This window comes from Entelurus aequoreus, linkage group LG12, assembly GCF_033978785.1.
Source record: "Entelurus aequoreus isolate RoL-2023_Sb linkage group LG12, RoL_Eaeq_v1.1, whole genome shotgun sequence".
In the NCBI taxonomy this organism is placed as follows: Eukaryota; Metazoa; Chordata; class Actinopteri; order Syngnathiformes; family Syngnathidae; genus Entelurus; species Entelurus aequoreus.
The window spans coordinates 10048114-10074000 of record NC_084742.1 but is presented as its reverse complement, the minus strand read 5'-3'; the positions used below and the strand labels follow the sequence as shown (position 1 = coordinate 10074000).

At 40.4% G+C, this 25887-nt stretch overlaps 2 protein-coding genes across 4 annotated transcripts; one reads left to right on the top strand and one right to left on the bottom strand.

The window, feature by feature from the left end:
- Positions 1-165: 165 nt before the first annotated feature.
- Positions 166-25640, bottom strand: LOC133661429 (F-box only protein 15-like). Of its 3 annotated transcripts, XM_062064625.1 has the most exons (12): positions 25569-25640; positions 25131-25186; positions 7960-8146; positions 7830-7883; positions 3597-3701; positions 3303-3530; positions 2846-3155; positions 1121-1203; positions 862-992; positions 654-781; positions 475-558; positions 166-417 (listed from the first exon to the last, which is right to left on the bottom strand). In XM_062064625.1, exons 3-12 carry the CDS (start codon positions 8124-8126, stop codon positions 298-300), a joined length of 1410 nt encoding a protein of 469 aa, XP_061920609.1. In that variant the 5' UTR covers positions 8127-8146; positions 25131-25186; positions 25569-25640; the 3' UTR covers positions 166-297. The 3 variants fall into 3 exon arrangements, with proteins under 3 accessions (XP_061920609.1, XP_061920607.1, XP_061920608.1); XM_062064623.1 differs by having other exon boundaries at positions 166-558; XM_062064624.1 differs by having other exon boundaries at positions 166-558; positions 654-772.
- dyrk2 (dual-specificity tyrosine-(Y)-phosphorylation regulated kinase 2) lies at positions 10695-23272 on the top strand. Its single transcript, XM_062064622.1, has 7 exons — positions 10695-10824; positions 18519-18622; positions 19018-19348; positions 19429-19592; positions 19722-20111; positions 20179-20269; positions 20339-23272. Exons 1-7 carry the CDS (start codon positions 10749-10751, stop codon positions 20980-20982), a joined length of 1800 nt encoding a protein of 599 aa, XP_061920606.1. The 5' UTR covers positions 10695-10748; the 3' UTR covers positions 20983-23272.
- Positions 25641-25887: the final 247 nt, after the last annotated feature.

The following is a 25887-nucleotide window of genomic DNA, read 5'->3' as shown; positions in this document are numbered from 1 at the left end:
TACTGTATTTACTTTGTGACCAATAACATAAATGACATTTTTTTAATTGCATAGTATATTTTAATGTTATTGAATATTATACGACTATCAAAGCGACCCCCACAGTTGTAAATATAAAGTCAATGTATCTGTAATTGATCCTGAAGCCATAAAACGACCATCACATTCAGCCCAGCATCAGAACCGCTGATTTATTAGAACACAAAGCAGCAACTATCTCCTTGTCTAAATGGTGCGAGTCAGAACCTCAGCAAAAACTGAAAAAAGAACCCAGGCCACGCCCACAGGCCAGTGTGGTCAGTACCTGGTGCTCAAGTGCCTGTCTTCTTTGAAGAGGCTGAGGACAAGGCTGACTACGAAGAACTGCCCCTGCTCCTTCAGCCGGACTAGAGTCATCCTCACCTCGCCCTGCGCGTCCTTGTAGGCCAACAGGAAGTGGTCACCGTTGTATTCTGAACAGGGCGGCTTCCTTACCATCTTGACGCTGACGGGCCTGCTGACGCACCACAGGGGCTTGTGGGCCTCCTCCAGCAGAGTCATCACCATGACGCAGCACATCTAATGGAATGAAACAATGAAGCCTGCGCTGAAACGCCACACCGTCCTCAACAGGAGTGCCCTCACTCATCTTTCAGATCCCTGCGTTCTACTACCTCCACAGAACCCTCAAGAGCCTTGCTCTTCCACGGAAGCTTGATGTGTCCAGGCAGCAGGCGATGCCGAGACATGTTGGACCCGTTTGTGGCCTGCAACTCCACCAGGCAGCCTCGAACTAGACAGTCTCACAAGGGAAACAGATTACATCCAGCTTTGAAGATCAGCTGATAAAAGCCATCAGACAGCAGCTAAAAAACAACCGACCTGGTCTGCTGATAAGAGGATGGAAGTATACCGACATGATCTCACAGACGGTGTTGTGCAGGACAAAGTGCAGCGCATATGTACGCACCGTCAAATCACCACGCCACTTTTCCACAGGCTCCCAGTACGAACTGCAGGGGGACACCACGAACCTCACGTAAAGAAATGTCCTCCAAGTTGACCTGAGCAGCACTATGTTGTGTACGTGTGTTCCACAAAAATGCCAGTGTATTTAGATTCTGATAACATACTGACATACCAGATTGGAGATCCCAGCAGGCTCCTCTCCACCAGCCGGTGCAAGTGTAAGCTGATCATAACGAAGGCCACCGTCTTTGAACCCTGTGCACAAGGGGAAAAGATTGTGTAATGGACAGAAGAAGGTAAATACGGCGATACAGGAGTGCACAACGATGGCAATACATTTGGACAGCAGTATTGACAGTCCCTCCAGGAATTCACGATCACGCCAATTCGACCAATCCCTTTGAATTATGCACAGCCTCGAAACTTCATCCAAAACCAGCAACTTCCCTGCATATTTTGGCCAATCGAGCTTGCCTCAGAGTGGAGATCAAACACGCACGTCAACTGTCTATTCAAAGCTTGTTTGTTCCTTGTGCAAAAGAATATAAAAACATTTATTTATATATTTAATCTTTATTTATCCGCGGTAAAACAATTAACAGATTTTAATTTTGCAATGAGGCAGCATTTACATGACAGGTATGTTGACGTGTGATGATGACCTCTCCTCGTCTCTCATTTACTAACAAAAAATTACCGCTATTGATCGCTATCAACAATTCATAAACATAAATTAATGTTTAAGATGGTCAAACACTGTTGAAGATGAAAACATACATGGAGAATGTCTGCACCTTGTGGACAACAGGACAGCTGACAATAAGGAAGCCTTTGGTGGTGTTTCTTTCTATAGTTATTAGTATAACTTGCTATGAATTATGCATAATTAAAACAGTATTTTGATAATGAGCTTTGAGCATTTGCTTTTACTACCATCAAGCATATACGTGTGCGGTATATAAGGAGTAAAACATCAATACAGTGTTTGCTTTCCATTTTTTGTTTAAGTTATGTACTTTTTTAGTTTTTTTTCTACATTTAAAACACTTCCTTGTGTTCAACATAATAAGTAATGGTGGTTCTTTGGTCAAAATGTTGGATGGATTATATTTTACAGACTATCTTCAAGCCGATTTCTGACCGTCTCTTTAGGATGCGCTGTTTTGTAGGCGGTCTTATTTACTTGCTTCCATTTCGACAGCGACTTCTGTCAGCCATGTTGTAGTATTTAGAGCATCCATATGAAATCTACAGTACATAGAGATAGATGTACACTACTTTGTATTAGAAATAGCAACAGAGGGGGATGCATGTGCATGTATGAGTCAGTCTGCCCCACGACAAGAGGAAAGACAAAAAGAAGAAACTCATTGACGACAATGTCGGACTCACACAAAGCTCTTTGGGTAGAACTTTACCATATATGGAGATATCCGCTGACACCACGGAAGTATGAAGGAAGGCAAGCTTGTTTTATAAATATTTCTGCCATGCCTCCATGGTTTGAATTCACATTTTCGGGATTTACCGTATACAGATCCCAAATACACAAAAAACAAGTGACAATAGGTAAGAAAAGTTGGTTTTGCCTAATAGATCCCCTTTAAGTTTACAAAAAACAATTAAAACATTTATAACAAAGTCATAAAATCACAAGATTGCAACTTTTGCCCCAACTTTCGAGAAAACCTTCTACGAATTTAGGCATTTTTAGACCACAACAATCACCAAAAAAGCTAGCAAAATACTAGAGGGACTGACTACACTGTCAAACTTTCTGCACTCAGTAGCCAAGTTCCATGTGTACACCATATACTTAGTGATGTGTAACTGCAAGCCCTCTTCATTGATATGTTCACACTTACAAAAAAGATTAAAAGTAAAAAGGTGAGTTTACCCTCCAGACGCCCAGAATGAATCCAGGCGAGAGAAGCATGACTTGGACCAGACGGTCTCTACCAAGGAAGCGAGCAAGACAAATCCTAGCGTCCCACTTGCAAATAAGTGAGCACCATTGTGGTCTGGGCCCCTTTAGCGCTTCCTTCCGGACCCCGAAGAGCTGGACGCTGCTGATGTGAGGATACTGAATGAGTCGGTTTCCACTCCAGCACATTGTTGCAGACGTACTGAAGAAGGAGACCCTGCTCAAGTCCAGAGTGACCACTCGGCCTAAGGGATCACACACCCTTAGCTCCCAAATATGGTTCCTTGGAGAAGAAACATCAAAAAGAGCGGCCTTCTTTATAACATGGTGTCACTGAAAACTTGATCTATTTAGGTAGTGTATCTAATGTACATTTATCCTGCTCGCTGCAATGAGACCGCAGCCGGCCTGAGCAGGACCAGGCTGGTACCTGAGAATGCGCTCGGCCTGCTGAGGCAGTCCAGTGAATGGGCTGACATCCGTCAGTTCTTTCCTCCAGGTGCTCAGCTCCTGTCCGCCCATATTCCACAGGTACTTCTTCTTCCAGCCGCCTGATGAGTGCTCCTTAGGCTCCGCCTTCCTTGTGGCGTCCCCCGTGGACTTGAGCCTCCATGTTTTAACAGAGAAGGCAGCCGTGTAGATCTTGTACCACACCACACTACAGAGAAAAGAGCTCACAGCCACTACGCTACAACACACGAGACAGCGACAAAATGGCACCTACTCGTCGTTGGCGAGTTGGTGGAAGATCTTGTTGACATAACTGAGGCTCAGCAGCGAGGCAGCGTCCAGGTTGGACAGGATCTTTATTAGGATCTCTGATGGTAGTCTGAACAACAACAAAAACATATTTGGATGCGTCAACACAAACATCAAGCTGTGTTTCTCTTAAAAGTAATAGGCTTCCATGAAAATTTGAGTCGTTATGCATAAGCATCCAGTAGATCAAAGGCATTTTTTAGAAAAACTGAAGGACAGGGAACCACTATAATACATTTTGTAGACTAAAGATACTACTGTAGGTCAATATATGCTAAGCTTAGCATATAACGTGTCTTTACATCACATTTTAGGTGACAAAGCTAACTAGTGTAATATCTAATAAAATATTTGTTCAATAATGAGTTGAGTTGAGTGGAGTTTAAGTTTATTTTGAACATGCATGCATACGACATGATACATCACAATTTTCAGTTTCTCTATTTTCAACATGTTCGAAAAGGAGTAGGAAGAAGCAGATCTTATTTAATCCTACCACTTTTCCTTTACATAGCAGTTGCTGACACTTTTGTTCACTTCCTGTTCTCAATATATTCACAATTTACTCCATAAGTAATAACATAACAAAAAATAAATAAATAATAATAATTAGTGAAGTACATTGTATTTCATATGGTGAAGACATGCACCTGGGGATAGGTTGATTGGCAACACTAAATTGGCCCTAGTGTGTGAATGTGAGTGTGAATGTTGTCTGTCTATCTGTGTTGGCCCTGTGATGAGGTGGCGACTTGTCCATGGTGTACCCCGCCTTCCGCCCAAATACAGCTGAGATAAGCTCCAGCACTCACCGCGACCCCGAAAGGGACAAGCGGTAAAAAATGGATGGATGGAAATAAATAAGATTATCAATAAATTCAGAATTTTTAATAATGGTTCTTCTAATTTGTACTGTGTAAACACTTTAAGTTTCAAGATGTTCTTGAAGTGGATCATATTAGTACATTGTTTGATTTCTTTGCTTAACCCATTCCATAATTTAATTCCACATACTGATATACGAAGGGTCTTAAGTGTTGTACGTGCATACAAATGTTTTAAACTACATTTTTCTCTAAGGTTATATTTCTTTTCTTTTGTTGAGAAGAAGTGTTGTACATTCTTGGGTAGCAGGTATAGTTTGCTTTCTGCATAATTCTAGCTGTTTGCAAATTCACTATGTCGTGGAATTTCAGTATTTGATTAGATGAATAAAGGGTTTGTATGTTCTCTATATCCAACATTATGTATTATTCTAACAGATCTTTTTTGTAACACGGTAATGAATGAAGTGCAGTTTTGTAGTTATATCCCCATATTTCTGCACAATAACTCAGATATGGTAACACTAGTGAGCAGTAGAGAATATGAAGTGATTTTTGGTCCAATGGATATTTAGCTTTATTCATTATTGACATGTTTCTTGCCCCTTTATGTAGTATATTTTTATATGAGATTATACCTAGAAAATTTGATTAATTTACTGTTTCAATTTCTATTCCGTCTATTTGTATTTGTGTTCGACTTTCCCTTCAACAGTTACCGAATAGCATTATTTCGGTTTTACAGGATAGTCTGTTTTTGCCAAACCATCTTTTTGATTGGTTGATTTCTTCTATTATTTGTATTAGCTTCTGTGTGTTTTCTCCTGAACAAAACCCTGTTGTATCGTCCGCGAATAATACTAACTTTAAGTCTTTTGTAACTTTACAAATGTCATTTATATAAAGATTGAACAATTTTGGTTCCACTATTGATCCCTGTGGTACTCCACAGGATATATTTAGTGTTGTAGATGTTTGTTCGCCTAGCTTCACGCATTGTTTCCTGTAGGTTAAGTAGCTTCTAATCCAGTTTAAGACCAACCCTCGCTCTGATGCCATACCGTTCCATTTTTTAAATTAAAATATTGTGATTAATTGTGTCAAATGCTTTAGTTACATCTATAAACACTGCCGCTGCACACTGTTTACCATCTATTGCATTGGTAATTTCCTTTGTTATTTTGATTAAAGCCATCGAAGTTGAAATATTACCTCTGTATCCATATTGGTTCTCAGCGAGTATTCTTGCTTGCTTATGAAACTCTCCAATCTGTTTTCGAACAGTTTTTCAATGGTTTTAAATAAATTGTGGAAGTAAAAAAACAGGTTTATAATTTGTAAATTTGTTTGTTTCCAGTCCTATAAATTGGTACAATTAAAGCTATTTTCATTTTGTTTGGGAATTTACCTGTTTGAAATGATAGGCTACTAATATACAATAATGGTCCTGAGATTTCTGAAATAACCTTTTTTATTGTTTCCATATCAATTCCATTAAAATCTTTTGAAGTCTTAGATTTGCATTTTTCCACGATTTTAACTATTTCCTCCTGTGTCATTTTCGTGAGGAACATTGAGTTGTGATTTCGATCTATGCTGTCATTAAAGTCCTCGGTTGAAACTGGGTCTGTAATCTTTTCCTCCAATTTTGGTCCAATATTTACGAAGTAATTATTGAAGCTTTCAACTACTTCCTTCATTGTTGTCATTTATGTTTCCGTCTGAGAAGTATTGGGGGTAATTCCTCTTAGTGCCATTTTTAATAATGCTATGTTGCTCTCATGTTGTTTTTGTTCCTGTTGAATAATTGACTGTAATATTATTTTATACATGTTCGTAGTATTGTATGTAAGTTAGCTTGTTTATATACTTATTTGCTGCCTCTGTAGTTAATTGTGTTATAAATTGTGTTCTATATAATCAATCAATCAATCAATCAATCAATCAATGTTTATTTATATAGCCCTAAATCACAAGTGTCTCAAAGGGCTGTACAAGCCACAACGACATCCTCGGTACAGAGCCCACATATAATGTACTCTTATTACAAGCATTTTTTTTTTTGTCATCCATGATTCATTGTTCTTTCTCTGGCAGATGATCACTAATGTCGGTAATAAGTAGACCCCTTGTAGTGTTATTATCAAAATCATTGGTAAAAATATGATCAATAAGTGTGGCACAGTGTCCTGTGACTTTGATTGGCTTTGTGATTGTAGGATATAAAGTGATGCTGTACCTTGTATCAATGAAGTCATCAATGGACTTTTGCTTGTTAGGGTTCAATAAGTCAATGTTGAAGTCGACCCCGAAAGGGACAAGCGGGAGAAAATGGATGGATGGATGGATGAAGTCACCACATAAGAAAATTATTTTTGACCAGAATCCATAAAATGTGCCTTGATCCAGTCTTCAAATGTTTCAATATGATGTTTCAAATTAATTAAATGTGTTTACAAATGTGAATGACGAATAAAAAAGCAAGTTACAGGCTGAAAATGTCTCCCGAGCCAGACTTTGGTCAACCCTGCAGTAGCTTATTATTTTTTAACTTTCTTTTCTTCAGAATTGTCGCTACTGAATCAAACATTGGATTGTGTACTTAATAAAGTAGCTGGTTAGTGTAGTCATACCTCGGGATACATGTTTTTATGTTTCTATGACGCAGCCCATACCTCCAAAAACCTGTATTTCGTAACTGCATCACCCATTGAAAATAATTAGCATCCATTTAATCGGTGCTTAGCTTCCCCAAAAAAAGCACAATTTTATTTCAGGTAAGAAATATTCTATGGAAACGCATAGCAGTTTTAAAACGCAATGTAATATTTATGCATGGCATTTACTTTGGAAAGCAGACTTCTATTGTATCTCCTTCTAGCTGCTTCTGCGTCAAATACACATCAGCAGCTTCTCTATATTTTCATGAATAAATGTCCGCCGTTTAGATATTATTTAATCGTCCTTGGCTGGCTTTATCAACTCATTCTGCTTCAGTATGGTGCAGACTAGCAATACTACACTGCAACTGTAACTACACGCTCAGTCATTTTTTTAACAATTTCTTTAATTTAATGAATGTCATACACTTCTCAGCACTGTCATTCACACTTACTTAATTCCTTTCGATAATTTGGAAAAACTAACTTATGTCCATCTCCAACTATAAGCTAATGATTATTGATATTAATTATATTTTGGTCGTTTCTTACAGGGTTCACCGTGACGTTCACTACGCCAACTAGCGGTGGGGAAAATAGTAAACTAAAACATAACAATTAGCCAAGAGACAGCACATATCTCGAAAATGTTGTACCATAGGTACCACGTCTACTAATTGAATGAATGATCCAAAAACCAACGAGCAAACTTACCTTTCCAGAACAATCCCCTCAGGCAATGGCTTGACACATGTTCTTTCCTGGTGTCTGTTTACAAATAAAGCATTATTTGAGGCATTAAATAGAGTTTACATAGACACAAGGTGAGGTAGATGATGTTCACCTGTGCAAAGCTCCGCCACCTGGAGAACTCCTGCAGAGTTCTGCCTCTGCTTGGCGACACTGATCCGGCCGCCTGGTACCACCAGTCCGTCCTGGTTTAATTGTCAGACCATCCATGAAGCTCTGGAAAAATTGTCCACGTCCAGTCGCCACTAAAGACTCCGTCATAGTCGGTCTACTTCTGCCACCTTGATTTTCACAATTAAAGCCTCAATTAAGTGTGAAAGTGCTTACTGGCCTTTAGATGGCAGCAAAGTCTCCTTAAAAGATTAATTTCAGTCAAATTCAACAATAGTTGTAAAATCACCCCAGTAGATGAGTGTGTTCATTGACTTTCAGCCATACTTGTATCATCATTAAAAGTATTCAAGACACATCTGTCTTTATGAGTGAAAAAACCCCTACAATATGGACGGTCAAATGGAACAAAATTATCCATCCATCCATCCATCCATTTTCTACCGCTTGTCCCTTTTTAACCAATATTTGAATAATTACTTACATGTGTCATTAATTCATTATTATAATAAATATGTGAATAATTTATTATATGTAAAAGCAAATTTAATAATTTAATCAATTACTCACTTTACGGTTCAATTATTCAATATTTTCATGAACCTGCGCTTCAAAAATTGATTTTAACTGTCCAACTCACCCATTTAGTCAACGGGCGGGACTAGCAAATCTAGCCTGGAATATTGGAAGTCTGTTGGCGGATAGAGTGGATATAATCATACTTTTTTGGGAGTTGGTGGTAGATATTTTAAACTCGCTGACCCAGAGCAAGTAGCAGTTGAAGTAGAAGAATTAATTGAAGTCGTCTGAGTTATTTCCACTTTCAGACCAAGGTATCGACCAGTAGGATGCCTAATCCGCTTCCCTGGTCAAGTGGAAGTGCCGGATTAACCAATCTGGTGTTAGGATCCGCCCACTGAATTTGATAGATAAAAACACATTTATTAAGTGCTGCCACACAGCTTCATGAAATATATAAATACAATCATAAAACATGTATTAAATCATGAATGTATTAATTAAATCATTAAATACTTAAATCAGTGAAGAATTAAATATTTAAACAAATACATGTACTTTTACATCAAACATATTAGTGACACATTTAAGTATTTAATTCCAATTATGGTTAAAAATGACACAATGAAGTAATTATTTAGGTATTTCTTTATTCGTTTATTAGTCCTGCATATTAAGAGGACTTGGTGTCTTTACTACTGTCACTTTTTTGTAAATAGCAAACTTAACCCAACACTTTGAAATTGTGTTTTACAGAACTTTACGCAACTTTATAATTTACTTAAAAGCCATTAAACCCGAACACACACACACACACACTGAACGAAGACAGTTTACAGTTAATTGTCCATTGTCAAGGTGACGTAAACATGTTTTTTTTGTTTCCTAGCAGCCTAATAAATAATTACTAACCATTGCAATAAACACCAAAGCATAATTTCTCCACCACCTGCTGAATTCACTACACAGTTGAGAAATATAACAGTTGTAATATATTCATCTTGTACGACTTATGTCTGTCTGTATGCTGGTGAGGTTGTCAGCATGTAAGTCAGGGGTGTCCAAAGTGCGGCCCGCAGGTAATTTTTTAACGGCCCCACGGTAAAAAAAAAGTGGTATAAAAGAGCAAACAGGTGAAATGTTACAAGAAAATGTTGCATTATTTACTCTAATAACACAAAGCTGCCATGCAGGCTGTTTCTTTCTTTAAAAAATAATAATGAATCAAAACCAATGTCATTATGAATTATTGACCTATTCAAGGCTCCATTTACTTCACATTAAATATTCCACTTTGAGATATTTTGGGGGGAAAATGTTGCATATTTTTTGGTTGCCATTTGAAAAACAACGTTTTTTAAAGAAGGGCCTAAAACGAACAAACAAAAAACATAAACAACAATAAAACTTATAATTGACGGATAGATCTGAAGTTGATCTTGAGACTATTGTGGTAAAAGTTAAAAAAAATGTTGGATTAATTTTTTTAAACTTTACTGAGCAGTACCCTTTTGGATCCCCAATAATTTTAGTGGGACTTTTTTTTTTTAAGTGTCATTGCTCAAAAAAATAATGACTTAAAATCAATGTTGTTATGAGTTATTGACATTTTTAAGACTCCAATTATTATATAATCTCAAATATTCCACTTTAAAATATTATTGGGGGAAATTGTTGCATATTTTGTGTTTTTTTCCATAAAAAACACGGTTTTCCTTGACAAAAATGGCATACAACTTAAATCTTTGAAAGCATTTTATTGACAGATAGACCTAATGTTGATCTAGAGATTTAAACCTTGAATAATAATAATAATAATAATAATACTAAATAATGACACATTTGTAATATTTTTTTTGACCAAAACCTTTTGGGGTCCCCGGGATCAAGTCTGAGTGGAGGCCTAAATGTATATTTTTTATACATATATTGTATTGGTTTTTAAAATAACAAATATCAAAATGGCCCCCCCGCTTGCTTTGATTTTTCAGTGTGTGGCCCTCAGTGGAAAAAGTTTGGACACCCCTGATGTAAGTGATTGATTATAAGTAATTGTAGAATAATGATTATGAATTGTATTGATAAAGAGCGCTGCAATCATCATCACTCGTCGTCAATTCAGAGCTCTGTGTGACAAACAACTTTTAGTTTAATTCAACAAGACTTGAGCGAGGGGGAGGAAGAGGAGGAGCAGACGGAGGAAGAGGTTTCCCCAGTGTGTGCGTGTGTGCGCGCGGGAGCGTGCGCGTGTGTATGTGTGTGTCCAGAGGAGAGAGAGCAGCGGCCGCCATGTTAACCAAGAAGCCCGGAGCCTCGGTTCTGCTGACGGGTGAGCACAGCGTCTCCAGCCGAGAGGCAGACGCCTTAACGCGGCTAATGTTGCGGGCTCGTCCCGGTCCTCAGCTCGGTATGATCCGGTGTCAATAAAAGTGGAACAGAGACAGGGACTCCGGGGGGAGACTGCAAGACGCTAGCTAGCTAGCACGCAAAAATAGTCTCTTGTGATCATTATATGAGCTCTAATCTGCAGGAGCTAACATTAGCAGCTAATGTAGCATTAACAGCTAACTAAAAACGGTTTCTTGTTAAGCCGTGACAGTCGTTTATATGACATTTATGTTGCTTTGCTGTAATCACACTTGCTTCTTTCTGCACGACGTGTTGCTTAAAAGTGTCGTGACATCATCAACGCTTCTCTCGACCGATCAATGTGTTCTTCGGAAGAAATGAAGCGACACATAAGTTATATTTTTAAATGTTTAAAGGATCCCAGGGGGAAGAATGTTTAAAGCCGCTTGACACAGCTGTGTAATAACATGTGAATTGCCAGGCTACGCTTGTTATTACAATAGTAATGACAGGAAGATGCAAACATGCATTCATGCCTTTATTTTGAAATGTACGTTAAAGAGTAAGAGACATGCGCCTTGTGTATTGTTTACAATTTGAGAAGGTTGAACTACTTTCGAGCCTCCGCGGTCACGTGACACGACACGGGACTGACCAGAAACAAGTCGCCGTTTTCTACTCTCTCCGCTCTAGGCCTGCTCGGTTTATGTGCTCGCATCGCCCTACTTTTTTCCCCACTCCTCTGGTTCGGCAGCATGCCGAGCGTGCTCGCCGCCGCTCTGGCATTTCCAGCGCGGTGTCGGGTTCGCGAAGGCACCACGCTGCTCCTGCACTTACATCTTTAGGGCGACGTTGCGTGTGAGCGTCGCCCGGCCCGACGCATCACTCCTAATGATTTGATGTCAATCGATGTCGGTGCTTTTGTGTGGGCGTCATTAGCAGGATTACAAGTCGCCTTCAGATTAGAAGAGGACACCATCTGTCTTCTTGAAACGCACACGCTAGTGAAACCAAAGAGCAGAGTTGGTATAGTTTGTCCTGCATTGTGAAGAATGCAGGAAGGAAGACAGCTGATTTCAAACCCCACCCTAGTACTACTTAATTAGTAGTAGTACCATATTGCACCTGCTGATACTGTAGTACGCCTAGCAGTACACTGTATTACACCTAGTAGTGCTGTGTTACGCCTAGCACAGGGGTCGGCAACCTTTACCACTCAAAGAGCCATTTTGGCAAGTTTCACAAATTAAAGAAAATAATGGGAGCCACAAAGAAAAAATTTAATTTAAAATGAAAAACACCGCATACAAAGCTTTAATTGCTTTGTGCTATGTTGACCAGGGGTCTCAGACACACGCACCGGAAGGCACTTTAATATGGAAATTTGATGTCAGTGCGGCCCGCGAGATTTGAATCAATGACGCTTGATAGCGTCATACTTGCCAACCCTCTCATTATTTCCGGGAGACTCCCGAATATCAGGGAGTGCCTTTGGTGCCCTCTACAGCCTACCCAAACAATGTATCTACTCGGCCACATGTAGAGTGCAGCTTCAGCTTGCTCACGTAAGTGACAGCAAGGCGTACTAGCTCATTAGCCACACAGCTTACACTGACGGTAGCCGTACCGTATAAAACAACTTTAACACTGTTACGTTACAAATACGCGCCACACTTTGAACCCACACCAAAAAGAATGACAAACACATTTCTGGAGAACATCTGCACTGTAACACAACATAAACACAACACAATAAATACCCAGAATCCCATGCAGCACTAGCTCTTCCGCTCAACCGACGCACGGAGGGGGGTGGGGGTGGGGTTGATGTGTGGGGGGGTTTTGTGGTAGCGGGGGTGTATAATCTAGACCGGAAGAGTTAGGGCTGCATGGTATTCTGGGTATTGGTTGTGTTGTGTTACAGTGGGATGTTCTCCAGAAATGTGTTTTTCATTCTTTTTTGGTGTGGGTTCACAGTGTGGCGCATATTTGTAACGTAACAGTGTTAAAGTTGTTTTATACGGTACGGCTACCGTCAGTGTAAGCTGTGTGGTTGATGACTAAGTATGCTTTGCTGTCTCCTACGTGTGCAAATAAAAGCTACATACAACATGTGGCCGGGCTGGCACGCTGTTTGTAAATGCTGTAGGGGACAATTATTGCAGTGCAATTAGGGCACGCCCTTAATTTAGTAATTAGATTGAAAATAGGATTATATTTGCCCTGGGAGTTATCTAGGAGAGGCACTGAGATCCATAAGTCTCCTGGTGAAATCGGGGGGGTCGGCAAGTATGCAGCTGAGCCGCATCAGAGTGGTCAAAGAGCCGCATGCGGCTCCGTAGCCGCGGGTTGCCGACCCCTGGCCTAGCAGTACACTGTATTACACCTAGTAGTGCTGTATTACGCCTTGCAGTACACTGTATTACACCTAGTAGTACTGTATTACACCTTGCAGCACACTGTATTACACCTAGTAGTGCTGTATTACGCCTAGCAGTACACTGCATTACACCTAGTAGTGCTGTATTACGCCTTGCAGCACACTGTATTACGCCTAGTAGTACTGTATTACGCCTTGCAGCACACTGTATTACGCCTAGTCATACTTCCTACATTACGCCCAGCCACATTTTATTACACCTAGTCGTACTGTAGTACACTGTAATACGCTTGTTGTACACTATTAGATCTGACAGTACTGTATCACACCTGCTAGTACGGTATTACGCCTAGTAGTACACTTATTCTGCCGTAGTACACTGTATTACACCTGGTAGCACAATATTACGCAGAGTCGTACTGTGTTACGCCTGGTAGTACTATATTACGCCTAGTTGTACTGTATTACGCTGAGTAGTACACTGTATTACCCCTGGGGGTACTGTATTGTACATATATACACACATTTACATATGTACTGTGTGCATCTGTGTGTGTGTGTGTGTGTGTATATATATATATATATATATATATATATATATATATATATATATATATATATATATATATATATATATATATATATTAGGGCTGCAACTAACAACTAATTTGATAATCGATTAATCTGTCGATTATTACTTCGATTAATCGATTAATGATCGGATAAAAGAGACAAACGACATTTCTATCCTTTCCAGTATTTTATTGGAAAAAAACCAGCATACTGGCACCATACTTATTTGGATTATTGTTTCTCAGCTGTTTGTAAATGTTGCAGTTTATAAATAAAGGTTTATAAAAATAAAATTAAAAAATTTAAAATAAAGTAGCCCCTGCACATGCGCATAGCATAGATCCAACGAATCGCCAAGTATTTTTATAATTGATTTTAATCGATTAGTTATATATATATATATATATATATATATATATATATATATATATATATATATATATATATATATATATATATATATATATATATATATATATATATATATATATATATATATTAGGGCTGCAAGAACTAATTAAAATCAATTATAAAAATACTTATATATATACCGTAATTTCCGGACTATAAGCCGCACCTGACTATAAGCCGCACCAGCTAAATTTAGGGGAAAATACAGATTGCTCCATATATAAGCCGCAACCGACTATAAGCCGCAGGGTTTTGATGTGTAATTACCGTAGTATATAGGGGTTCCTGCTACCACGGAGGGGATTGTCGGGACAGAGATGACTGTTTGGGAACGCAAAGCGTCCCATTTATTAACAATAAATCTATCAATCATTCAATCAAACTTTCACATCTTTGACATGGCGAACAGCATTCGTGCAGAGTACAAATAATACAACGGTGCAAAGTAATACAAAGTGCTCGCCTGTACGTTATCAAAATAACCAGCCTACCGGTATATGAAAAATCAGTCTTTAATCATTGTGTCATCGTCTTCCTCCTGCGTAATAAAACCACCGAAATCTTCTTCGTCGGTGTCGGAGAAGAACAGGCCGTAAATAAGCCGCACCCTTGTATAAGCCGCAGGGACCAGAACGAGGGGAAAAAGTAGCGGCTTATAGTCCGGAAATTACGGTATATATACATATATATAGTACATGCCAAATGTTTGGACACAACTACTCCTCATTCAATGTGTTTTCTTTATTTTCATGACTATTTACATTGTAGATTGTCACTCTAGGCATCAAAACTATGAATGAACACATGGGGAGTTATGTACTTAACAAAAAAAGGTGAAATCGCTGAAAACATGTTTTATATTCTAGTTTCTTCAAAGTAACCACCCTTTGCTCTGATTACGGTTTTGCACACTCTTGGCATTCTCTCGATGAGCTTCAAGAGGTTGTCACCTGAAAGGGTTTTCACTTCACGGGTGTGCTTGACGCTCATCGAGAGAATGCCAAGAGTGTGCAAAGCAGAAATCAGAGCAAAGTAGTCAAAATAGTCATGAAAATAAAGAAAACGCATTGAATGAGGAGAAGGTTTGTCCAAACTTTTGGTCTGTACTGTATATATAAATATGTGTACAATATATAATAGTCTTTATATGTAAAAAATATATATATATTTTATGAACTTTACCGTAAAATTTGCGTGGTTTTTTTTACAGCTTATTACTCTAAATAAGCGATGAGCGTCAAGCACACCTGTGAAGTGAAAACGGAAAATGCATTGAATGAGAAGGTGTGTCCAAACTTTTGGCCTGTACTGTATATATATATATATATATATATATATATATATATATATATATATATATATATATACACACATTTATATTTTTTCTAAATATGAACCGATTTTGGATATGAATCGATCTTTTTGTGAATCAATATAGAATTGTATCATTGATTAAATCTTAAAACTTTAGGGATTTACTAAATTGTATGTTTAATAGGGATGTAACGGTTTGAAATCTCACGGTACGATATTATTGCAATATATGTCCAAAAAAAAAGCTTGGTAAAAATGCCAGAGTGTGTAAAATGAAGTGGCAGGAATGTTTAGGATAAACCCACTTACTGTAATTGAGCACTAACAGTGTTAAATGTTCTAGTCATATTTATTACTACAAAAAAGTATTTCTAAGTGCAAATAATTGTGTAGGAACATCTACTGTTTCAAGCAAGTATTTAGAAGAATAACTTACAGTTGATGTCTTTAAAGGGACAATGTAAACATCCAGTGTAACAAGTGTAAAATAATAATGTACAGTTTAGTGTCTTTCAACTTTTACATTATGGGAAGCAGTGTCCTCTGCAGTGGTAATTTTTTATATCAGTCTAGAAAATGTTTGTTTCTCATAAAAGTAAACTAACAATATAACGTTTAATAATGTAAATACCAATGTTTGATGCCAGCGAAGCTAAATATAATTTCTGTCCTGCCCTGCTTTCCGTCCGAGTGCAGTTGGAATAGGCTCCACCGCCCCACGACATCAACAGACAGGCAGCTGAAAAATAGATGGACGGATTGAGGATGTATCAAGTAGCTTTTTAGTTTACTTTTATTTCCCGCGTTGACACATTTTTTTGTAATTTCCCACTGTGTGGTGCGCCGTGACCAGCTGGCTCTCGGTTGCCTTGGAAACGCTCAAAACAAAAGTGTTGCGCTTTGCTTTGCAGAACACAGACTTTCTTACCTCCGCCAAATAAGTTATGTTTTGGCTTGGGCTTGTTTATCTGTTTGTTAGCAACATAACCAGTTATGGACAGATTTAATGTCCAAAAACAATGTTATCTACAAGGAGTACGAACACACTTGACTTCCTGCTTACGGCGTTCAACGTCCCCATCTTGCCGTTCCCGGGCTTCGCGGAAGATTCTTGGAGATGTAGTTTATTTACAGACCCAGCCAACGCTAAAACGCTGGAAGAAAACTATACTCACCAAGTTTTCGTGTGATATCGTCACGGTATAATTGAGTGGACTTTGAAACCAAAATATCGCGGTATTTATAATACCATTACGTCGCAAATTTTAAATCTTATGATGATATGACGCATTGGTGCCTAACAGAGGTGTAACGAATGATCGATACATTAATATATTGTTTTTTATTAATACATTTCAAGTATATCGATCTGTGCTCTGCAGGTTTGCCTTTCAAGAGATAGGTATCAATCCAATATCGTTTTAAAAGAAAATCAGTGTATTTTATCGATGAAAAAGGAAAACATTGGATTTAAGAATGGCAGACTGTATGAAGTTTAGCATATTTAATAATAAAGAGGTTAAACGTTCACCCTGGCGTCATAAAAACAAAAATTGCGGATATCTACGGTGATCAAGAAAGGTCATAATAAACGCAAACGCCACAAGACAATAGTGTAATATCTGTGATATGTGTGTGTGTGTCTTTAAGATATGGTGTGGCAGAGTGAACAGAGTACCGCGAGCGTTTGGCGTCTGTTTGCTGAGTGTCTAATTGTGAGCAGCTCTTGTATATGTGCATTTTTGACTCCCTGAGTTTGTTACCGTTTGTTAAGAAAGCGTCTGAGAGTTTATCTCTGTTTCTTTCCTTCTGCATTGACAATATCAACTTTCAGGTACAGCCCGATTGCAAAAGCCACGACAAATACAAACGCCACAACACAATGCTAAAGCCGCAACACAACTTTAAACCACAAAAGACGCAGCCAACACAATGGAAGTGACAGCGGTGTAAGTTACCACGACACACCGACTCCTGTAACACAAGAAGTCCTTGGGTGAGAAAGAAAGAAATAGAAGGGATGGATTGTTGAATCGTTCACTTTCTTGTTTGTATCCATAATCTAATTCCCGTACAAGAAATATCAGAAATATCGGAAACTTCACCTGCAGTGTCTAGTATCCACTATTTATTTCACAGTCACACTGCTTGATTTTTTTGATAAAAAGTTACTGAATCAATTTCAACTCACTGAATCGTTTCGCATCGTATCGTTCTAAAAGAATAGTATCGTCCCTGAATCGTATCGGCAACCACAAATATCAAATCAAATCGTTGTTAAAGCAAATCATTACACCCTGAGTCCCTAATGTTGTGTGTGTGTATGTATGTGAAAATTGATGGTGCTTTAAAAAGTACTTCAATTCATTTAAACCAAGATTAGCAGGTGTACTTTGGTTAAAATGATCGTTCGTTATTTTTAACACAACTTCAGCTCACACTGCACTTGTTAGCTCGCTAGCATGCCAACAAGCCAATAACAAGCCAACAATCTTACAGAGTTAAGGCCACACTCTTCAGATGTCCGACATTCCCCAGCTTTAAATGCTCCCGTAACACAGATGTAACGTCATAAAAAGCAAGATTTGCTTTGCAAAATGAGCAAGGTATTAATGTTTTTAACAAGGATAGAATGAAATGTTCCCACACTTAACACATTTTCACCTGCAATGTGGTTGCAAGTGGTGGCGCTGATTTGCGGCCCTCCGGGAAAAAACAAGTGATGGCGTCACAACTATTGTCGACAAATGAATTTTGTCTGCGACAATTTTTATTGTCGATAACGTTCACAATTCTTGCACTCCTAATTCTCATAATAGACAGCAGTTTGTTAACCAATCAGAAGCGGGCTAACCTGATTGACAGCAGCTGGAGGGGTGTGTCATTGACCATGTAAATAGAGCCGAGTGTGCTAAGATAAGTTCATCAAAGATGAACAAGTTCATGGCAGTGATCCAGTCTTTGAATGAACACTTCTGGCTTTCTTCTCCTGGCAGGCAAAGCGGGCGAGCCGGTCTTCTCTCCAGGTCACAGCGGCTCTCTGACGACGTCGCCCGTCACACTGCCACCGCTTCGCAACAACAACCTCAACCCGCTGACGGTATGGTCTAAAAGACAAGTTGTCGACTTGTGTTCGTGTTAGCCTGCTGTTAGCTTGCTGGGAAGTGTGAGCTTTAGCCACGCTGCTAATAATAGCAGCAGCTGACACACACACACACACACACACACACACACACACACACACACACACACACACACACACACACACACACACACACACACACACACACACACACACACACACACACACACACACACACACACACACAGTCTTTGAAGGCAGCCAACAGGCAAAGAAAGACCTGAAATGCATGCTGTTATCTAAGAGGAGCCAGGTGTGCTCATCGCCATAGCAACAGGGAGTGACTCACAGCTCGAACGCAGGCGAATGACATGCAGGCTTCTGTTCATACGTAAATGTTTGTCTTCTCTTAGGGAGGCACTAAAGCCGCCATGTCGGATGCTGTCCCACAGTCGCAGGTCCACATTACGCAGCTGTTTGACGAGAACACCAACAAGCGTCCGGTTCTGACCTCCCAACCTAACGGCCTGGCTCCCCTAAGCTCCTCACGGCCGGGCCTGCCCCTGCCGGACCGCCAGGCGATGGCCTCTGAGCCTTCGCACCATGGCCGCCAAGGCGTGTCCTCTCACAAATCTACTGACAGTAAGCCAAAGGCCGCCCCCCTGACGCCAGAGCAGGCAATGAAGCAGTTTATGCCCAAGATGTCAACATTTGAACACCACGAGGTTTTCAACTATCCTGAGGGTGAGGTCACAGGGTCAGGGGGGTGAGGGAGTCACACGGGGTCAAGAAACCAATGGACATTATTTGCTTGTCTCCTGCAGTGTATTTTATCGGTCCAAACGCCAAGAAGAGGTCCGGCGTGATGGGAGGTGCCAACAACGCGGGCTACGATGATGAGCAGGGCTCTTACATCCACGTGCCACATGACCACATCGCTTACCGCTATGAAGTCCTCAAAGTGATTGGCAAGGGCAGCTTTGGGCAGGTAGCGCTTTACTCAATCTCAATGGTGTCATAGTCAGTGCGGCATGTTGGTCAGCTGACACTTTATTCGGTTTACTGCGCAGCTTTCCTCTTCCTTGTTTTACACGCTTGTTCTTCACGCCATCTTCAGGTGGTGAAAGCGTTTGACCACAAGTCGCAGACACACGTGGCTCTGAAGATGGTCCGCAACGAGAAACGTTTCCACCGGCAGGCGGCGGAGGAGATCCGCATCCTGGAGCACCTGAGGAAGCAGGACAAAGACTCCACCATGAACGTCATCCACATGCTGGAGAACTTCACCTTCCGCAACCACATCTGCATGACGTTTGAGTTGCTCAGCATGAACCTGTACGAGTTGATCAAGAAGAACAAGTTCCAGGGCTTCAGTCTTCCTCTGGTCAGGAAGTTTGCACACTCCATCCTGCAGTGTCTGGACTCGCTGCACAAAAACCGTATCATCCATTGCGACCTCAAGCCGGAGAACATCTTACTCAAGCAGCAGGGTCGCAGCGGCATCAAGGTAATGCCGCACCTGACAACATGTCCTCCTCATCCACTCGGGGAACTTTAAGTGTGTGTGTTTTTAGGTCATAGATTTTGGTTCCAGCTGCTACGAGCATCAGAGAGTTTACACCTACATCCAGTCCAGGTTCTACCGGGCACCAGAGGTCATTCTAGGTAGGACTGTGGTCACATGACCTGATGTTTGAAGCTGACTGTTTACACGCTGTGCTCTTGCTGTGCCAGGGTCAAGGTACGGGATGCCCATCGACATGTGGTCTCTGGGCTGCATCCTGGCTGAGCTGCTGACTGGATGTCCGCTGTTGCCGGGCGAAGATGAAGGAGATCAGCTGGCCTGCATCATGGAGCTCATAGGAATGCCCAGCCAGAAGATCCTTGATGGCTCCAAACGTGCCAAGAACTTTGTGTCGTCCAAAGGTTACCCACGCTACTGCACCGTGACCACGCTGCCCGACGGCACGGCTGCGCTCAACGGCGGGCGCTCACGTCGCGGGAAGTTACGAGGTCCGCCGTGCAGCAAAGATTGGAGCGCGGCGCTGAAAGGCTGCGACGACACACTTTTTCTGGACTTCCTCAAACAATGTCTGGAGTGGGACCCCGCACTTAGGATGACCCCGAGCCAGGCATTGCGCCACCCTTGGCTGAGGAGGCGCCTCCCCAAACCACCCACAGGGACCACAGGGGAAAAGACCTCTTCGTCCAAACGGGCCACCGCTGACTCTGCCATCTCCTCTATGTCCAAATTCACTGCCAGCTCATCCTCCACCACCACGTCGTCGTCCGCCAAAGCCAGGACTAACCTGGTGCCTATCACGGACGCCAACGGGAACATCCAAGCTCGGACGGTTTTGCCCAAACTGGTCAGCTGAAAGTGACCGCGCCCCTCTGGCTGGCGGCTGGAACTTGCAGGTTTGTTGACGTCGAGCTGGTTGGGGTGCGTTATGCAAGTGGTGCGTTCAGGCTCCTCCAGTTAGCAGTGTGGGAAAAGTCTTTTTTGACAATCAAACCCCATTTGATGGTGCTGACTGAGGGAACATGTTCTTTGAGCACATTATTTATACCTGGAATCTACAATTAGACACCAAAAATCTTTTTTCTACGTCTTTAGAAAGTGCTCATAGAATGGCTTGACGTTGCCATGTAGCCACTAGCATATAAAACATGTCAAGCGGGCCATCAAGCTATTAGCAGTGTGTAGCTGGCGATCCAAGTGCTTGACGAGCAAGCAGTCATTTGACGGGAGAATCAGGCAGACTTGACAGACAAGTCTCACTAAATATGAAGAACTTTTTATTATCTGTGGATTGTTTTCCGTTTGCACGATCAAGAAGCTGAGTCATGTTGGCTCCCAGCAGCAGTCCTGCTAGTTAATCCATGTGATTAGCGTTACAGTGATGCTAACACTTCATTCTGGACTCATTTTCACTTACACCCAAGTACGTTTATCTATTCTAGCAACTTAACATTTCATTCATCCTTGCTAATTGTGCTTTTAGCAAAAAGAAGGCTTTTTTTTTTTATATCTTTAAAAACGAGTCTCACTCTGAGGACCTCATACCTAGCTAAACAAACCCTTCGATCTTTAAATGTGATGTTTATTTATGAATATTTATTATGATGATATGTGCAGCAAATACTTGAATGTGTGTGTGTGTGAGTGTGAGTGCGTTACCTCACACAATGGAACGCACACTGCAATTTGGCTGCGCCCGCTAGCTAATGGCAATGATGTGAGGATGGTGACGATAAAGAGAAATGTAGCACAAGGAAGTGATCCTGTCAAACATGCCTTAGGACAAGCCCCGCCGCCTCCTGAGCCAAGACAGTGATGACGGGCGTGTGAGGGTGTTTTCCTAAGAAGATGATTTTATAGTTTTTTTCCTAGTGAGATGGATGGATGCTGACAGTTGCAACTTTTGTGCCTTTAGGATCTCCTCGCCATGCCATGTACACACACGTGTACACACACACATTCATAGTGTCTCTTGTCACCAAGGCTCTTGCTTCATGCCAAGCCTAACCTCTGACCTCCGACGACAATATTTCCAGAGTATGAAAGACAAAGCCACTTTGGCGCTTTGGTTGTACTTTTCAAAAAGGACGTTGGTGAATGAATGATAAGCATCCCAGTGTGTGTGCGTGTTTGTGTGCGCATTCTCGTGAAAGGCGGGGTTGTCCAGCCCAGTTTGCAGACACATATCAGCCACCTGATGTCACTCGTCGCCAACAGAAAAAGATGGCTGACGCCTGCTGATGACAGGGCTATGCTAACACTAGCCAATTGTTTTTTTATTCGTGAGGCTAACTCAAGCCTACTGCTAACAGACTGCTAGTAGCACGTAGCAAGTTTTAAATCGCTAATTGTGCTGAGCCTTGTACACAAGTGCTCCAGCTAGCTGTTAGCATTGTTTTTTGTTTTTTTTTCACGTATGTACCTCAAACTGCTCAGTTATAATGTTGAAATGAACACACAGGGCATTTGGTTCATTCTACCAAAGTGCATTCCTTTACAATGCTAGCACCTAGCTAGCTGCTCAAAGCGATGGACAGAACCATGGAAAGTCGACAGGAAGTGTAAAAAGACAAGTAGATTATTGTTAAAGGCTGCAGTCATTACAATACTGACCTCTTACGGGCATATCAAATGCAAAATTTGTTTTGCTCATAAGAGTCTGCTGCAGCTCGCTTCAAAGAGAAGGACGGAGGTTAGCCACTGTTAGCGTGACGCTGCGCTGTATTTTTGTAACTTTCTTGTCACTTGGGTTTTTATTGTGGATTTGATCTGTTTGTATGTCATGTGGAAAAATGTTTGTATCAATGTTTGGGTTGAATGCTGCAGCCACTTTTACAATGTACTGTATGTACTGTACAGAACACACCTTTTCTAGTGAGCCTTTGTTCAATTTTATCGTGGTGAAAATAATTAACATTATTAATAAAACTCTTTTATTGACCACATGCAATCACTTAGCCTGTTTGCAGTTCAATATCTTGCAATTAATTGACCTAACACAGGGGTATCCAAAGTGTGGCCCGAGGGCCCACAGCTAATTTTGTAAAGGCCTGCGGCCAGGCAAGCACCTTTTTTTTTCTTCAAAGCTGTCTTTACTCAAAAAATAATGACAAATTAAAATCAAATGTCTTTATGAATTATTGACCTATTCAAGGCTCCAATTACTTCACATCAAACATTCCACTTTGATATTTTTTTTTTGGGAGGGGGGGGGAATATTGCACAGTTCGCCATATAAAAAACGAAGTTTTCTTTGATAAAAGGCATAAAACACACAAATAAATAAAATAAAATACAAACTTAAACGATAGATCTGAAGTCACTCTAGAAATGTAAGTGTTGAAAAGTAATTTAAAAAAGACTTTACTTTTAACACTTATTAGTGGGGCCTGTTTGAATTCCCAATATTTTTAGTTGGAGGTTTTTTTTTTTTAAAATGGTCATTGCTCAAAAAAATAATTAATTAAAATCAATGGTGTTTAATTAATCTAACAATTTCACAATAAATATTCCACTCAGAATTTTTTTTTTGGCAGAAAATATTGCATATTTTGTGTCTTTGACATAAAAAGAGGCCATGTAACAAACTTTTTTTTTTACTTCATATCAACAGATAAACCTGAAGTTAATCTAGAGTTGTAAGCATTGAATACATTTTGTTTGAACAAATCTGACATTTTTTACTTTTCTATAACAGACCCTTCCAAGTTCCTGGAACCAAACTTGAGGGAGGCCCTAAAGTTTACAAAAAAATTCCAACAATTGTATTGGTTTTCAAAATGAAAAATATCAAAATGGCCCCAGCATGCTTTCATTTTTTCAGTGTGCGGCCCTCAGTTGAAAAAGTTTCAACACCCCTGATCTAACACATCACTGACTGATATAGGAGCATCCTGATCGTTGTCATGACAACCACTTATGACCTGTGCTGTGGGGGTGGGCGGGCCAGATGGGACCGACACCCAGCCAGGAAGAAGCAGGGCTAGCTGTCATGGGAACCACCAATATCACAGCATGTTACACTGGCGACTGTTACTGCCAACATTTTAAGTGGTCAGTGAATGCAACATCAGCTCAGCACTTCCCCCAGACAAGTGCGTGCGGATGCATGTGTCTATTTAAAAGTGCATGTGGCTCAGCAGGAGATCATCAAGGGCAAACCGGTAACTCGATAGTGACCCGCTGCAAAGGATTGTGGGTCCAAAGTTATAGCATTATGTTGAATATGAATTTAAATATGACTATATGGATATATCCATCCATCCATTTTCTACCGCTTGTCCCGTTCAGGGACAATGTTGTCCTTTCTGGCATGACTTATCAATATTAATAACTCTTGTGTGGTGTTCGGGTCTGTGGGACCTATTTTAATTTTTTATTAAAAGAAAAATGATACAATTAATTAATTTTTCGAACTGAGACTCACTGACTTTGGCTCATTTTCTGTGAAGAACATATATCAGAAAGTTAACTTCAGCTTAGCGAGCCCGGCTGGGCTACGCCAGCATGCTTTTTGTTGTCACCTAAACACAACAAGTAGCAACACCGGTCAGTGACCGCCATCTTGGACGCTTGTGTGCATTGCCTTGGTGACCAATGATTGACACATGCTGCTTTTTATAAAAACAACTACTTCACACAAACACAATATGTCTGGGACTCACAAGCTGTTCTAAACTGAACACACACACACACACACACACACACACACACACTTCCTTCCTAAAAATAAAAAGGCAAGCCACCATGGAAAGTGTCCGTGGCTAATTGGGCCAAGCTGATGTGCTGCAAGGGTCGCCGAGTTCGCCACCAGTGGAAAAGTGGGTGTATGTGTGTGTGTGTGTGTGGTGTCAGATTTGCAAGGCCAAAGGTCAGTTTATTTCCAGCGAGCATCTTCATAATACAAGCACACTTCATTCACCCACTCACACAGAAATAGAACACATAAATAAGGTGGAAGTAATGTCAAATATAAGATGATGTTCAATAAATGTCAGTACTCACAACAAAGTGAAGTTTGGGTTCCCGGAAGTGACGCCTAGCAAGCAGAAGCCAGAGCCCTGGAAGAAGCCATAATACAGAGGAGTCAATCAAAGGCTGCCATCTAGCGGACAGATGTGTCACTGCGGCACTGAGTACAACACTTAAAAAGTGATCATGCATCGTTACTGACGACTTTAAACACGTTTATAATATGGTAAAAACATTGAACATAACAATAACAATTTTCTGTGGCGCCTTTCAAGAGACCAAAACAACGCCTTACTGAAAAGACAGACATGGAAACGAAGAACATTGTGCAGACAGAAGTTATCGTCATACACTGTCAACACTATCTCAAATCCACATCATTTTAATCTAGTTACAACTATTTTAGTGTTTAGTTGGTTCATGTTAAGTTTAATATCGGGAAAAACATTCTTAGGAACGCTCTAAAAGTACCTTTTTCCGCCCAGCGCTGATTGGCACTTCCGGTTGTATTTTATGGCCTATTGCTCCTCTTAGCGGTGGGAATGCAGAATGCAGTACTAAACAGTTGATCATTGCTATGTATTTAGAATGCATCTCATTTACTGCGCTTCTTATTTATGACCTTGAGCTGAAATGAAATGAATTAATTAATTAATTTTCTCTAAAAGCATTCTCTCAGGAGATGTTTTACTCAAAAAACTCGGTGTCAATGTTCAGAATCAAATAAAAGTTAATTCTCGTGAAACTAAAATACATAAATAAGTATTATCGCTGGGAACTTGGTTCTGGG